At 43.5% G+C, this 16658-nt stretch overlaps 1 protein-coding gene across 1 annotated transcript; it reads left to right on the top strand.

Annotated features, from left to right (window-relative positions):
* Positions 1-2451: 2451 nt before the first annotated feature.
* Positions 2452-15442, top strand: lamc2 (laminin, gamma 2). Its single transcript, XM_084368170.1, has 21 exons — positions 2452-2659; positions 6795-6971; positions 7085-7205; positions 7398-7519; positions 7666-7797; positions 7907-8096; positions 8324-8436; positions 8563-8955; positions 9122-9355; positions 9514-9650; positions 9778-9934; positions 10019-10224; positions 10337-10416; positions 10532-10669; positions 10807-10951; positions 11076-11225; positions 11650-11764; positions 11847-12043; positions 12331-12489; positions 13368-13467; positions 14416-15442. Exons 1-21 carry the CDS (start codon positions 2581-2583, stop codon positions 14667-14669), a joined length of 3399 nt encoding a protein of 1132 aa, XP_084224296.1. The 5' UTR covers positions 2452-2580; the 3' UTR covers positions 14670-15442.
* The last annotated feature ends 1216 nt before the right edge of the window (positions 15443-16658 follow it).

The following is a 16658-nucleotide window of genomic DNA, read 5'->3' as shown; positions in this document are numbered from 1 at the left end:
ACACGGCAACAGGAACAGGCCGGGCGTGGCTCTGAGTGTGTGTGTGTGTGTGTGTGTGTGTGTGTGTGTGTGTGTGTGTGTGTGTGGAGGCCTGCAGCAGTGTTCTTGTGCAGATTAGCGATGGGGAAAGTGTTTGTGTGTGTAACCAGGTACTGACAGGGTGTGTGCGATGGGTCATAATGTGTGTGTGAGTAACTGTGAGTGTGTGTGTTTGTGTCTGCGGTGCAGGGTGTGTCTGCTGCTCAGTCACAACCTCAGCCTCAGGATACAGTTTACAAATGGAAACAATCCTCAGTAGGAAGACGCACAACGAGAAATCAGAGCCGCGGGCGCTGGTTAGTGCTGGACACACACACACACACACACACACACACACACACACACACACACACACACACACACACACACACGTCTGGAGACGAGTAACTCACAGTTCAGGTGTAATTTTGTTGGTATTCAGAAATGACAGAAACGTTTCTGGACTCTGGTGAATCGGATCTGACAAACAGACCCAAAGTGTCAGAATCAGAACACGAGTTCAGTTACGTTACTGAAATATTACTCAATTACAAGTAAACTACTGTTATTAAAATAAGACTTCCCAGAGTATTAGTTACTTTTAAACTAAAATTATGATTTCAAAAGTAACTAAGTAGATTACATGGTGTAATGTTTACTTAAGTACAATTACAGGTTTTAAAAAATACTCAAAAATGACTTAATTACAATCAAATATCTGTAATTAGTTACTTCCACCCCTGGTAATAATAAATGTGGTGGAAAGTAACTAAATACATTTACTAAATTACTGTGTACCTAAGTATAGTTCTGTGGTACTTGCACTCTATATTTATTTGCAGATTCAGATTAATTGATTTAATAAAACAGAAACATATTGATCTCCAGTCTTCAGAGTAATGGGATACATGTAACAGGATTATGTAATTAGGATACATAAAAAAGGTAACTGTGTTCCAATGAAGTTACAGAACAAAAGATGTAATTAGATTACAGGTACATTCAGAGGATTGTGTGTTTTCATCATCTTATTATTTATTTTCACGAATCTTTCTTTTTTCTTTTTCCAAATGTGTTTATGGATTTTTTACAACACATTACAAATACAGTAAACATGAGAAACAAGCTACCAGACAAAATCATAAATAAAATAAAATAAAAGAATTATAAAAACACTCAAAACCAGATGGCACTCATCGGTACAGAGGCAAAGGGTACTGTGGCATCGGGCTGCCCAGTGGTTGCACAGGGGGAAGATGCTACGGTCACTTCAGAGACTGAGGGCTGATTGAAGTCCACATTTCTTCACACATATTTTCCTTTCAGTGAATACGTTATTTTTTCCATCGCTATAACTTGTACAATGTCCTCTAGCCAGACTTTTGTAGTCGGCCTCTGTATAGATTTCCAACATTTTGTCGAATCTTTATATTGAGGCAATCCAAAAGTACCTGAAAGTAATCAGTTACATTACTTTAATATTGTGATTCTTGTATGAGGTTACTGACTACATGTTTTAACATGAAGTAACATAAAGTAACTTTTCCATCTTCAGTGATGTAACGAGGAAACGCCAGTCGTCAGGTGACTGGCTGCTCCAGTGGATGTTACAGGACAGCAGCTTCACTCCACTCTCAGCAGCTTCACTCATCTGCTCTGCTCTCTGTCTTCTTGCTGATAGAAACCTGTTTTAACGAGCTGATTGAACAAATCATCACTTCAAGTCAGAAGTTGGACAAAGACCTTGTTTGTTCTGAGGTGTTCTGCTGCCGCTGGCCCGACCCACAACCCCACAGAGTTCCTTGTGGACCTTTACGTGATGATAAACGAGAAGTTATTCCACCAGCGAGCAGAAAGTCACGCTGCAGTGATGGTGCAACGAGCCAGTTAAGACTTAAATAGTTGCACCATGTTTCAGGTGTAAAGTACAACTACTACATGATACGTGATGATAACACAGGGAACTATAAAGTATTTAACCCTTTAGAGGCCGACTCGTATCCCAGCATGCAGCGCAGCGAGAAGACTTCTAACATAAGACATAAACATGAACCACAGCGGCTTTATAACAGCAGCTGAATACAGACGGGCCCTTCAGGACCTGCTAATGTTTAATGGAGTTTTATTGGTCCAGTCCAGCCGGGTCAGTCCGACCCGTGTTCAGCAGCACTCAGTTTAATTTAGAGTCTGAATTTTAATATTTTCCACTTGAGGAACAGAGTGTGTCCTCTTCATGTCCCCCACATGTCCCCCACATGTCCCCCCTCTCAGCTCAGCCCTGAGACACGTCTTTGTGTCGTGAAAATGTAAATATGGTGGAAGATCCCAGTGAACGCCCACACACACACACACACACACACACACACACACACACACAGTCAGTCATATCCTCTGACGTTGTGTGTGTGTGTGTGTGTGTGTGTACAGTGTGAATCACATGTGAGTGTGTGCAGCGTGTTGAGACCTGCAGCAGGAGAGGAGTTAAAAGGAGACGGTTTGAGGAGCTGGACGAGTTCAGAGGACATCTGATACAGATCTGGTTTTTCTTTGAGGATTCACAACATGAAGAGCAGCAGCTGGATTTCACTCTGCGGGCTTCTCACTGCAGTCTGCGCCGTCCAGGCCACCTACACATACTACTGTAAGTACCTGCTCACTCAGCAGCATCTTCACACACTGACGCCTGAGCTTTAGTTTCAGCTGCTGCCTCCAGAAACAGCTTGATGTTTGAACACGACGTCAACATTTCAGAGCTGAGACTGTTTTAACCGTCTGTGATTCACTAAGAAGCTAAATCCATCAGTCAAACACTGATTACACAAAGATTAAAGAGCACGTGCTGTCAGAGACACGGAGCATCAGCAGCACTCAGGAAAGTACAGATCCGGTGTTAAAATATCACTGTGGTCACCTGTATGAAGAGTACTCGAGTAAAAGTCTTAAAGTATCTGATGTTAAATGTAAGTAAGTATCACAGTATCAGTAAAGTAACTGATCATATAGTTACATGTTTGTATAAACTGAGTCAGCTGATCATCACCATCACTGTTTTTATCTGACTGATGAGAAAATACACTCATTTAAAAATGTAATCTGTAAAGTAACTAGTAACTAAAGGTATCAGATAAATGTAGTGAAGTGGAAGAATAAAGTAACAGATGGAAATACTCAAAGTTGCACTCAATGAAGAGTATTTCCTGAGTAAATGTAGCTTTTTAAAGAAGAGAACAAGTTGAACATTAAAGTGAATTAACTTGATTTATTCTGTCACATCAGCTTCTGTTTATTGAGGTTAGTAAGGTTTCTCCAGGATTTCTTCTGATGTTAAAATGAAACGTTCATGTGAAGTTTAACGATATGAACTGTGATGTTCAGATACTCATGACGTTATAATGACGGTGGTTGTAATTATGTGATGTAAAACACTTTCAGTCAATACTGAGTCAAACACCTGAGATACTCTGAATTATAACATATAAAGAAACGTTCAACAGAGAAAACACAACAGAATAATTATTTTCATGTTTTATATTTTACTTAAACTGAACTTCGTTTATCTCGACTGTCTCACAGTTTGAAGAGCTCGTAATCTGATCATTTTACATTTCCATCAGTTTTATTCTGACTGAACAGAAACAGGGAGGCCGCCGCCCTCCCCTGGCCCTGGGTGAGGCCGCCGCCCTCCCCTGGCCCCTGGGTGAGGCCGCCGCCCTCCCCTGGCCCCTGGGTGAGGCCGCCGCCCTCCCCTGGCCCCTGGGTGAGGCCTGAACCTGAGCAGTGAGAGGGGAGCTGCCTCCCCCCTGAGGGAGGGAAGTTATTAGCTGTCATAGTTGTAATGATATACTGATGGTGAGTGACGGCTGCAGCTTGCTCACCTGTCTCACTGCGCTGTGCTCAGGTAGCTGTCAGCGTCAGAGGCTCCAGCGATACAAGTCAAGTCAGGAAACGACGAAACGTTGAAAATAAAACGGGATCATTCCTGAAGCCTGTAGATAAGATCAGCTCTGTTCACATGTGACTGTGTCAGAGACCAAAACTCAATCACGTTAATCATCACTAATCTAACTAATAAACTCACTGACAGTTCTGGACTTCTCTCTACTCTCAGCAGCGTCATCCACTGATGAATGTAACTGAGTACATGTACTCAAGTACTTTACAATTCAATTGGATGTTGCCAAAGCGTCTGTCCAAACACAACAAATAACAACACACTTTACTTTATTTCCAGTTTCTGCTACTTTACACTTCCACCCCACCACAGTTTGGAGGCACATTCTCCACTACATGTATCTGTTAACTTTAGTTACTAGTTACTTTGTAGATTACATGCTGCATCAGAGACAAACAGTTAAATTAATTCATTCATTTTATCGGTGATTGAAATTAAAAACACCAGATCTTTACTTTTACTCGAGTATGACTGTCGGGTACTTTTTCACGTGGAAGAAAGTTCTGGAGAAAGTGAGTAAGTGGACCTTATATAAGTAGATTTATTCAAAAGTAGTCAAGAAGGAACTTCATCACTGTACGCTTTAATCAAAATCATCTGATTTACCAAAATCATTGTTTTATAAAACGTCTTATATAAGACAGAAATGACCAAATCACGTTATCACTCTAAATAAAGAGATAATTCATGTTTATAATGTTACGTGGACGTTACTCTGGCGAGCTAACAATGGTCAGCTAACAGCTAGCTAACATAAAGAGCGACCTGTCATTTAACACAGAGAAAATGAAGACTTTTTTAATTAATGTCTCACGTATGACTTTTTGGCATAAAAACACACAAATGACTGATGAAGTTATTACGATCATTTGTTGTTTTACAGCTGTGGGAGCAGGAATCAGTTCTTATTTCTGAAGTGTAAAGGTGATAAATGAGTTATAAGTATACTTCTGAGCTGTTAAAGAGGGATCAGGGCCACCTGGAGCACAAACACAACAGCAGGTTTAAGTTCAGACGTACATTTGGACACAGATTTGGACCTTCTGAGTTCTGGGGATCAACCTTTACCTGATACTTTCCATGACTGTGACGTAACAACAGTTTGTGGTTGTGATTATTTGTCGTGTGTTTCTGGTTTCCTCGGGTGATAACATCTCATCTCGTGTCGTGTTGTGTTGGGTTGTGTTGTGTTTCCTGTCTCTGTGCTGTGTGTTGAGGGAGGAATCCTTCCAGACACACACAAGTTGGAAACTGTCTCATAAAAGCTGTAACAGCTGAGCTCATCTCTGCACATGAAGTGTTATCACAGTGAGTCACTCGCTGCTGTACTCTGAACCGCAGTGACCGGGCGCGAAGTCTGCTGTCGCTACATGAAGCCCTGAATCAGAGGCTGATCTGAGGTGAACCGCGTCCCGACGGTCAGACAGACGAACAAACAGACGCACCTTAGAGTCACCTCACCTCTGAACGCTTACATTAGACCTGCAGTCAAACACTGATGAGGTGAACAACGAGCCTGTGAAGGTGATTTAACTTGTTGAAAAGTCCTAAATCTGATTAAAACACCAACACCAGACAGATTTTGTGGCTTTTTCCTCTTTTGATTGAGCTTCCAGTCTTTGTGCTAAGCTAGGCTAAACACATCCCAGACCTGGAAACTGATAGCTAGTTAACTTGTAGCTGGTCAGCTAACTGGGGGAAGCAGCAACTTTCTATTTCTTGTCAGCAATAAAAGTAGCCTAGCTGTGTTGGTTTGATAACGTTAGCTCTATTTTTAATTGCTTCAACATAAAGAAAGACAGAAAAAAACCTTTTCTACAAATATATCTCTGAATAAACTACTGTCCAGTTAGCTACCGAGCTAACGTCCGTCACAAAGCTTCTCAAACCAAATCACGTGTCAGGAGATTAATTTCTCTCAGTCATTTAAACTGAAGTCAAATAATATGTATTTAAGACATATATTCGCTCCGTCAGCTCGTCCTGCAGGTTGGTTCAGGCCCCTGATTCAGTTTCCCTCCCTGTCATTACATAACTTTACCTCTACGGGCTGCACGGCTCTTTGCTACAGCAGCAACAAGTAGCAGCCTGTTGATGGTGAATTTAAATGAAGCTTTTATGGATGAAGTCTTCTCAGATCTCTGCAGGCAGACGAGGCGTTGGCTGGTGTGGGTGGGACTCTGTGGATGATGATTTGTCTGCAGCTCTCTCTGAGATCTGTGAACAAACCACAGATCATACGAGACACCTCAGCCTCTGTAAACATCTGTAATGCTGGTTAAACCTCAGAGGGCTTTTCAGGAAACCAAAAACTCTGTTTTTTACTGACTGTTTGATCAGATTTGTGTATTTACTTCAGTTATTCCTGCTCAGGTTTTCATTTTCAGCTCCTGAACTGCTTCGACTCTCAGAATCAATCACCTGAATGTTGTTTATATTATATTGTGACTCTGTACACAGCAGTTTATATCCTTTAGTTTATGTGTTATGTTGGATATCTATATTTTGTTAATCATAGTATTTACCTTATAGCAGAGTTTATACAGTAAAGTGATTCACACAAAGGCTACATGGATCTACAACATAGCAGGACATTCAAAAGATGAGCTCTAAATTATCTGAATAAATAAAAGGCAGCGACAACAAGTTACAAACAACATAAGACAAAACGACCGAACAGCTGCCATTAAAAAACTATCCAAAACAATATCTAAAAATCTAAAATACCCAAAAACGTAGACAACCAGAAGAGACAGAAGACAGTTTCTGCAACAACAACGATGAATAAATGTGATTAAAAATAAACTGACTTCTCCTCCTGCAGCTATCACACGCTGCGACTGCAACGGGCGCTCTCGATACTGCCTGCGGGACGCTCAGGGCCTGCACTGCGTCGACTGCCAGGGAAACACTGAGGGCCGACACTGCGAGCGCTGCAAGGACGGCTTCTACCTGGAGGGGGCGGGAGTGAGCTGCACAAGCTGTCGCTGCAACCCCACAGGTGAGGAACCACAACATACACCTGTCCTCAAGACACACCCAGTGGTTTGAAAAGGGAAACTGTTCAGTGTTATGATGAAGGTCGGACTTCTCAACTTGTTTCTTTCCCTCCAGGCTCGGTCAGTGCCACATGTGACAGCAGGGGGCGCTGCAGCTGTAGAGAAGGAGTCACAGGAGACAAATGCAACCGCTGCCCGGACGGATCCAAGATCGGACCGAACGGCTGCCCGCAAAGGTGAAAAAACACAGACTCAGCTTTAGCTGAAACTTCAGCTCCTTTCAGAGTCACTCTCACAAACATGTTTCCAGAAGCACCAGAGAATCAACATCTTCAAAGTCTTCAGCAACGGGACACAAATCATCATCTTCAGGAAATGTTTTTTAAAAGTTGTGGGTCTAACTTCCTGTTGATTGTTGTGTTTTTCAGACGTCAGCTCAGAGAGGATTCTGGGAGTTTGACCTCGCCATGTTTCTGTTACGGACACAGCAGCAGTTGTTCTGCACGGTCCGGTTACTCGGTCCACAGCATCACCTCCACCTTCACCGAGGGTAACCTTCACCTCTCTCCTTCAGAATAAAAGAACCCTAACAATTTCAGCAGTAAACAGTGGATTCTGGGTTGAGTTTTCAAAATAAAAGTCCAGATAACACTGTTTGTCATAACGTGTGAGGTGACAGATGTGTTGTATTTTCAGGTCCGGAGGGTTGGAGGGCGGCGACAGTGCAGGATGTTACGCCTGATGACGTTCACTTCCGCTGGTCACCAAAACACCGGGACCTGGAGGTGATCTCCAAGAACAGCCTGCCACTTTACCTGTACGCCCCAGGTGAGAACAAACCCCGCCTACTTCTTCCTCCTCCAATTATCTGCAAATTTCTTCCTTTCCTGTCCTGTCCTGTCCTGTTCTGACCAGGCGTGTCTCTCCTCTTCTGCAGCTCCTTACCTGGGGAACCAGTTGCTGAGTTACGGTCAGAACTTTTCCTTCTCACTGCGTCTGGACCGCGGCGTCCGACACCCGTCCACCAATGATGTGATCCTGGAAGGTGCCGGTCTACGAGTCTCGGCCTCGCTGGGTGACCTGCGGTCCATCGTCCCCTGTGGACAGAAGATCAAATACAGTTTCAGGTCAGACAATAATTCAGGTCAGAACATTCTTGTCCGTCACAGTTGAGAGAACCTGATTCAGTATCCAGAACAAGTAGAAACGTCAGATTTACTGAAAGAGTGAAGCTGAAGAAACTTGTTTCATGAAAGAACAAAGTCATGTGACCTGGTGTTTGTGGCAGGACTGCAGGACTGATCCGACACCAGCGGTTCAGAGTGAAATCATATCTTCTGTCTCTTCTGAACAGACTGGATGAGCAGCCTGGCAGCAGGTGGAGGCCTCAGATCTCTTCCTTCCAGTTCCAGAAGCTTCTACAGAACCTAACCGCCATCAAGATCCGAGCAACATTTGGTGAAAATGGTGAGCTTCAGCAAAGCTTCATAAAATTACATTCTTGTTTTTATTTTTTAAAATGAGCTCCATCATCAGCTCCTGTTTGTTTCTGAATATTTGGAGGCTGATCTTTATTGATTGTTGTCTGTTCAGGACGTGGTTACCTTGACAACGTGCAGCTGGCGTCGGCTCGCCGTGGCGACGGTGTCCCTGCCCGTTGGGTTCAGACCTGCAGCTGCCCGCCGGGATATGAGGGCGAGTCCTGCGAGCGATGCTCAGCCGGTTTCAAACGGAGGATTCCTGCTGACGGAGCCTTCAGCCCCTGTGAGCCCTGCAGCTGCAGAGGAGGCAGCTGTGACCCGCAGACCGGAGACTGTTACTCTGCTGACGAGACCCCCGGAGAGCTGAGCTGCCCTGACGGGTCGTACCGTGACCCCAGGCAGCCTCGTACCTGCGTGAAGTGTCCCTGTCCGGAGGGAGTGTCCTGCTCGCTGGCTGCTGGATCGCTGGCGCCACGTTGTGACGGCTGTCCAACCGGGACCACCGGTACGTGTCAGGATTATTACGTTACATGAGATTAGAAACTGGTTTGATTGATAATATTAGAAATCAATTGATCAAAATGCTCTCGCTGACTCAGACCAAATATCCTCACATTACTGATATAAAAGTCTCAACAGTATGATAATAAAGTGTTTGTATCCTCCTTCAGGTCCTCGCTGTGACGTCTGTCAGGAGGGTTTCTACGGCGAACCTCAGCGGGGCGACACTTTGCCGCAGTCCTGTCAGCCCTGCGAATGTAACGGCCACATTGACGTCAGAGTGGCGGGAAGCTGCGATCGCCGCAGCGGCGAATGTCTGAAGTGTCTGAACAACACGAAGGGTTGGAACTGTGAGGACTGTGTGAGAGGTTTCTACCACAGCCGAGCCACCGACGCCTGCAAACGTAAGAACGGCGTCAAACAGACGAAAAAATTAAACTGATCAACTGATTTCCTACATAATCAGTGATTTTGTCACATCACACGCTCTTAATTTAAGATGTAAAGGACGAAAGACTTCAAGGTTATTAACAGTTGTTTCCTGTCTTGTTTTGTGGACCAGCATGTGCCTGTGATGTTCAGGGATCTGAGTCCCAGCAGTGCGATGATTTGGGTCGCTGTCGGTGCAGACCGGGCTTCGAGGGTCTCAGGTGCCAACGGTCCAACTGTCCCGCCTGTTTCAGCCCCATCAAGTCAAAGGTAGAGCTGTGAAAACTGAGCCCATCACATTAATAACATGAACTAACCATGTTAATATGTGACATTAGGGATCATGTTGAAACCAGACAACAGTTGTAAATGAATTTGTTGAACTTGTTTGTTTCAGATGGAGGCTTACGCTGCCAAACTGAAGGAGCTGGAGACCCTGTTCTTAAACATGGATGGAGACTTGAAGCCCACCAACACTGCTGAGATTGAGGCTACTCTGAGTGACACCAAGAAGCTGGTGGACAAACTGCAGGACGACACCAACCGGCTCGCAGGTAAGACAACACTTCCTGATCTTTAACGACACGTATGATGACAACATTACCAGAAAATGACTTCACACCTCCTGTGTCCAATAGGATCGGAGAAGAGCCTGCAGGGTCGTCTGTCATCTATCAGCAGGAGTCAGCTGGCCGAGGGGCAGGAGATCCAAAACATGGCCAACGCAGCGGACGACATCAAACAACAACAGCAGACGTACAAGACGAAGGTGGAGGAGGTTCAGACTCTCATGGAGGAGATGAAACGCAAACTGGACGAGGCCAAGGCCGACCTCAGAGCAGCTGTAAGACGATGTGATGCAGTCGTACTAACACTGAATCAGACTGTCGGAGGTCTGATGTGTGTCCACTGACTATACTTGTCTCTAAATCCTGCTTTTCTCTCCTTCCTGTCAGGAGGTTCCTCTCGGAGACGCTCCTGTGGGCTCAAACTTCCTCTCTCCGTTGGTGGACACGGCTATGAGTCTGGCTGATAAGTAGGTCCAGCATGTTCTCTTCATGTGCTTCACTTTATTGATGAACTGACGACAGGTCCATTACATCGTGTTATACGTTTCTGTCTTCACTATTTCCCGTCTCTCCGTCCTGCAGACACCAGACGACGGCTGACGACGTGGAGCGAACTGCCACCGACGCTCTGAGTGACTCGCAGAAGAGTCTGGCTCTGGTCCGAAACCTCATGAACAAAGAGAACAAAGTCAAAGAGCTGATCGGAGACCTGAAAACCATGTGAGTCCCTTCTGTCAGTCTGAATGCTGAGATGATTAAGACCTGTGTTTCCTGACGGATGAACAATAAATGATCTGGTCGTATAGTTCAATAATCTGTAGCGACACTCTAAACTGATGATGTCTGTGTGTGTTCAGGTATGATCAGACTTCAGCCCGGGTGAAGGGTTTGGAGAACCAGGCATCCCGGCTCAGCAGCGAGGCCAGAGACGAGAGCAAAATGGCAGACGGCATGCTGAAAGACATCGCCAGCATGGAGCGAGGAATCCCACCGTCCCTGAAGGTAACTGGAGGATAAAATGTAAAGTTCACCTTTAAAACAAAGAGTCCTGACTGAAGAAATTCATGAGAAAGTTCTGTAAGTTCTGTTCAGTCTCTTACCTTCTGTGTTCTCCCATCATGCTCAGGAGGCAGCAGACGCCATGGATTCCAAGTTGGTCGGTCTGAGAGATGCAGTGGACGAGAACATCTCAGGCTTCCGGGCGCTGCAGGAGGGCGTGGAGGAAAACAAGGCCGCCACCGAGGTCGTGCTGGCCAAGGGCAAGGTCGCTCAGCAGGTACTGAAGGATTATGGGAATCTAGTCCAGGCCTGTTAACTAACTAGTAGTAATCCAGCTATCTTGATATCCTCATTTGGCAGAATGCCCTTATAACTTACCTGTTAGCTAGCATGTTAGCTGTTTGCTCTCCAGCCACAGTAGCATCCACACGTCATCACTATGTCAACAAGGTTTCATGAGAAGTGAACTGAGGACACAAACTGTCCAACATCAACTGGAACAATAAACAGAAAAACAGAAAATCATCAAAATGAAACAATCATAAACTAAAAAAACAAGAATCAGGTAAAATGAGTCGTCACATTTGCGTCGTACAGGCTGCTGAAGTACAAACACTTTCCTGTTTGCAGAGCTTTATTAGTCACAGTTTTGTTGTTGAGTTGTGTCTCAGTACGTTGGTGTTCATGTGTTTCCTCTGCAGGACGCCAACAAGCTGGTGGACAGAGTGGACGTCGCCAAGGCCGACACTGAAGCTGCTCTGAACCGCATCAACAGCAACACCAAGGAGCTGGACGACGCCCTGAACACCCTGAAAGGTAAACAGACCGACTGAAGAGACTCTTTGTTTTCTCTGAAACCTCTAAAAGCTCCAGACTGACTCCTCGTCTTCCTCCGCAGGGTTTGATCAGCAGATCGCCAACGGCAAAGCTCTGGCTGACGCCGCCATCAATCGTCTTCCCGGCATTAACGCCACCATCCAGCAGGCCGTCAACAACAACGATGAGACGCTGTTCGTCCTGGGAGACGTGTCCAACGATTACAACAAAGCACTGGAAAGCATCAACATGCTGGAGAACCAGCTCAACGGTCTGGAGGTAACCACCAATCATCACCACTCTTATAAAGCAACCAGAGTTAGATGAGAAGATGGATTCCAGTTTCTTCTTCTGTGTCCAACGACGTGTAAAAAACCTTTTTCTGAATCATTGTATGAGTGTCGCCACCTGCAGGAGGCTGCGGTGGAGCTGCAGGTGTGTGGTTCTGGCTCCACCTGGTGGTTGTTCACAGGTTGAGGGCAGTTACAAAGACCCGTCCGTCTGCCGGCTGCTGTGAAACACAGTGTTGATGTGAGCTGACTGACTGTGTCGTGTTCGTCCTTCAGGGGGCAGTTGGATCTCTTCCGTCTCCGGCTTCTCTTCTGAACGAAGCCAGCAAACTGAACCGAGACTCAAAGGATCTGAAGACGAAGGCCGACTCTGCAGCTGAAGACCTGAAGTCTGAGCTGGGCGCTGCCAGGACGCTGGAGGCTGACGCTGAGCAGGTGAGGGCCCAGGGATGAAATGTAACTAAGTACTCAGTGTAGTAAAAAGTACCCACAAGTCATACTGGAGAAGAAGTAAAGATCTGGTGTTAAAATATTACTTTGGTAAAAGTGAAAGTCACACATATGAAGAGTACTCGAGTAAAAGTATCAAAGTATCTGATGTTAAATATACTTAAGTATGAAAGTATCAGTAAAGTAACTGATCATATAGTTACATGTTTGTATAAACTGAGTCAGCTGATCGTCACAATCACTGTTTTTATCTGACTGATGAGAAAATACATTCATTTAAAAATGTAATCTGTAAAGTAACTAGTAACTAAAGTAAATAGATAAATGTGGTGGAGTGGAGGTATAATGAAGCAGAAAATGGAAATACTCAAGTGAAGTGCAAGTACCCCAAAAGCGTACTTCAGCACAGTACTTGAGTAAATGTACTTAGTTACATTCCATCAGGTACTGTACTTCAGAACAGTTTTCAGTCCCTTGTACTTTACTTTTAGTATTACCATTTCATGATATTCTCTACTTTTACTCAACTACATCTCAGAGGGGATTATTGTACTTACTCCACTACATTTATCTGTATCTTTAGTTACTAGTTACTTTACAGATGAAGATTTTTACAAACAAAACATGAGAAGAGTCTTTATGAATCAAACTACCCAACAGTTTACACAAGTACTTTTACTTTAAATACTTTAAGTAAATTTTCCTGATTTGACTTCCGCACACATGTTAAATGTACTTGTAGCAGTATTTACTGTGTGGTTTTAGTACTTTTACTGAAGCAGAGTATCTGAATACTTGGTCCCGTCTGTGAGAGTCACAGCCGGCTGTAGAAACACTGAGTGATGTCCATGTTTCCTCGGCAGGCGGCGGTCGGAGCGGCTGCAGCGCTCAACAACGCCCAGAAGACCCGAGCTGCTGTGGGAAACACACTGCGAGGCATCGCCGCCCTGCTGGCCAACATGAGTGAGTCCAACTTTACTTACTGAACAGAACCGAGCCGCTCTGTCTTCTACTGATCCGATCTGTGAAGGTGGTTCGATGGTCCTCGTGTCATAAAATGAGTCAAACAAGATGTTTTTAAAGTAAAAAACCCAAACAAGTTTTTACCTAAACAATAAATCATATTTCCTCTCAGCCACGTTAGCATTTAGCATTTAGCTTTCAGATTATTGTCTTTAGCTGTTATGTTTTGTTTGATATGGAGGACTGAAGCTGCCAGAATAAAACTTTATCTTAAAATAATATTTAAAATAAAGTCGGCAACAATTAATTTATAAAATGTGACATAAATGTATATTTCTGTTTTAATTTGCTTCTGCTTTTATTTACCTTTGTAATATTTCCCCAAATTATTATTTATGTAATTTATTCATTGATTATTTTTTAAACATATTTATTATTTTCCCTTTTCATGATTTCCTCTGTTTATTCACCAACCGATTTGTTTTTTATTGATCAATTTATTCATTTTTAAACTTATTAATGTATTAGTTATTTTCCAAAATGCAAAGGGAAAGTTATATAAATAAATACGTAAGTGAAAACATTTAAAATATATAACTCAGTAAATAAAATGGAAAAATTTAAAACAGGAATACAAATGTGATAAAAGCTAAATAAATACAGAAGCAATTTAAAAAAGAAAATATCAATTTGTGTAAGATTTTAAAAATGTTTGTTGGTACCGTTTATTGATTGATTGATTTATTTATTTATTTCACACATTTTGGCTCCAAACTAATGTTAACAATGTTCTGCTGCCCCCAAGTGGCCAAAAGTCTCCTCATACCGGTTAAAGTCACAGTTACAGGACAGATTAAAGCTTCTTTCTGACCCTCTTCTTCTTCTTCTTCTTCTTCTAATTCTTCTTCTTCTTCTTCTTCTTCTTCTTCTTCTAATTCTTCTCCTCAGATGAGACTGGTGTTGTGGACGAGGACCGTCTGAAGCAGCTGGAGGACTCTCTGGCCGGCGCTCAGAGAGACGTGGAGGGGAATCTGAGGCCTCGTCTCCTGGACATGGAGCAGAAGGAGGCGGCCCAGCGACGCCAGCTGACCGGCATCAACGTGGACATCGACACCATCCTGGCAGACATCGCCAACCTGGAAGAAATCCTGAAGTCCATTCCCTTCGGCTGCTACAACAGCCCGCCCATTGAGGAGGCCTAAGCACCGCCAGGAGACACGGCACAGTCCCTGCTGCCAGGTTCTGGTTCCAGAGTCCTGAGACCCGCTGTATGAACTGTCATGTAGTTTTTAACGCAAGAATGAGTTTGTTTCATCAAGTAATTTAAAAAAGGCTGTGAGACTCAGAGGGACTCTACAGAAAGTTGTGTACTTCCAGATGAACATGTCTGTCTTGTATATTTGATGTATCTGCACGTCTCAGAGCGCTCAGACGATAAATCAACAGATCGCTTCACTTTGTTGGTCACTTCACCAACGACTCACTTCAATAACCTGCCGTCATGTGACGCTGCTCACGTCATTCTCTAAAAACAAACATGGACGTCTCCTGTCAGCGATGGTTAAAGGTTTCATCACCCCGACCTGGTCGCAGCGTCACTGCTCGCTGTTTTTGTGTATTTTACAGTAAATAACTCAAAACTGTTGGACCTGGACATTTTTAACATTATATTTTTTGTATTGTTGCACATAACAACTGATAACCTTCTTCTTCTTCCTCCTCTCTGACGCCCCCTGCAGGTTGTTTAGCATTAAAACGACCTGATGACGGACACTGTGTGCATGAAACTAGTTTTTTTGTGTTTGTATCTCTGATAACGACGTGACGTGTGTGACTGTAGACGTATTATATTTATATCTGTACAGTAAATCAGTTTTTACTCTTTTTAAATTCAGTGTTTCTATTTGTCCTGTTGCTGAAATATTTATGTTTTGTAACTTCTCTTAAATAAACCTGCTGCACTTTTTATAATTGACATCATGTTGAAGTCTCATTATTCCTCACTTTGATAATGTTAATGTTTTTGATGTTTCTATATGAAGCGCTTGGGGAGGATATGGAAGCTGAATCCTGCCAAAAATCATCCAAAACAAATTAGGAATTATATAAATGATGATAATTATTGTACAGATAGAATAAGTAAGGAAATACAGAAACTACACATGAGATGGCGTACGGCCTGCAGAACATGGGAACTACAAAACAACAATCCGTCCGATCGCGTCGAGAGTTTAAATATCGTCTTTACAAATCAGTTTGGGATCTTTTGGGATTATCGGGCGAACTGTCCCTTTAATGACATCAAATTAAATTTCTGTAAACACACAGTTGTGCTGAGAAACTCCCAACCACACACACACACACACACACACACACAAAAAAGACGACACATCATTTTTAAGAGTGCATCACGTTTTACAATCAAAAGAAGTCAGAGCAACAAACGGCCGATCAATACAGAACACAGGTTCATTTACAGCTACATGGTCAACAGAATGAGACCTCACACACTCACACACACACACACACACACACACACGCACACTCACACACACACTCACACACACACACACACACACACGCTTCACATTGATGAGGCGTTACAGATCTGTACATTTACAGAGTGAATAGAAAATGGACGGACGTGGGTGATGACGACCCCCCCGCTGCATGTTTTCTTCATATTTATATATATTTATATATTTACTGTTTGTAAACAACAACAGATCAAATCTACCGAGTGAGAAACATTCATGCCAGAACCAAACTGTCTACGCATGCAGTCTACGAGGAGCTAACAGGAGCACATGAAGAAGAAAAAACACCCCAACACTCCACCACATCGCCGTCATCTTCATCACCATCATCATCATCATCATCAACATCACCATCATCATCTTCATCACCATCACCATCATCATCATCATCATCACCACCATCATCATCTTCATCACCACCATTACCATCATCATCATCATCATCACCATCACCACCATCATCATCATCACCATCATCTTCATCATCATCATCATCATCATCATCATCACCATCATCACATCATCATCATCACCATCATCATCATCATCATCATCATCATCACCATCTTCACCATCATCATCTTCATCATCACCATCATCATCATCATCATCATCATCACCATCATCATCATCATCACCATCATCATCATCATC

This window comes from Pagrus pagrus (assembly GCF_965226575.1).
Source record: "Pagrus pagrus genome assembly, chromosome: 12".
NCBI lineage: Eukaryota > Metazoa > Chordata > Actinopteri > Spariformes > Sparidae > Pagrus > Pagrus pagrus.
The sequence above is the reverse complement of the archived record's forward strand: the minus strand, read 5'-3'. Positions and strand labels throughout refer to the sequence as shown.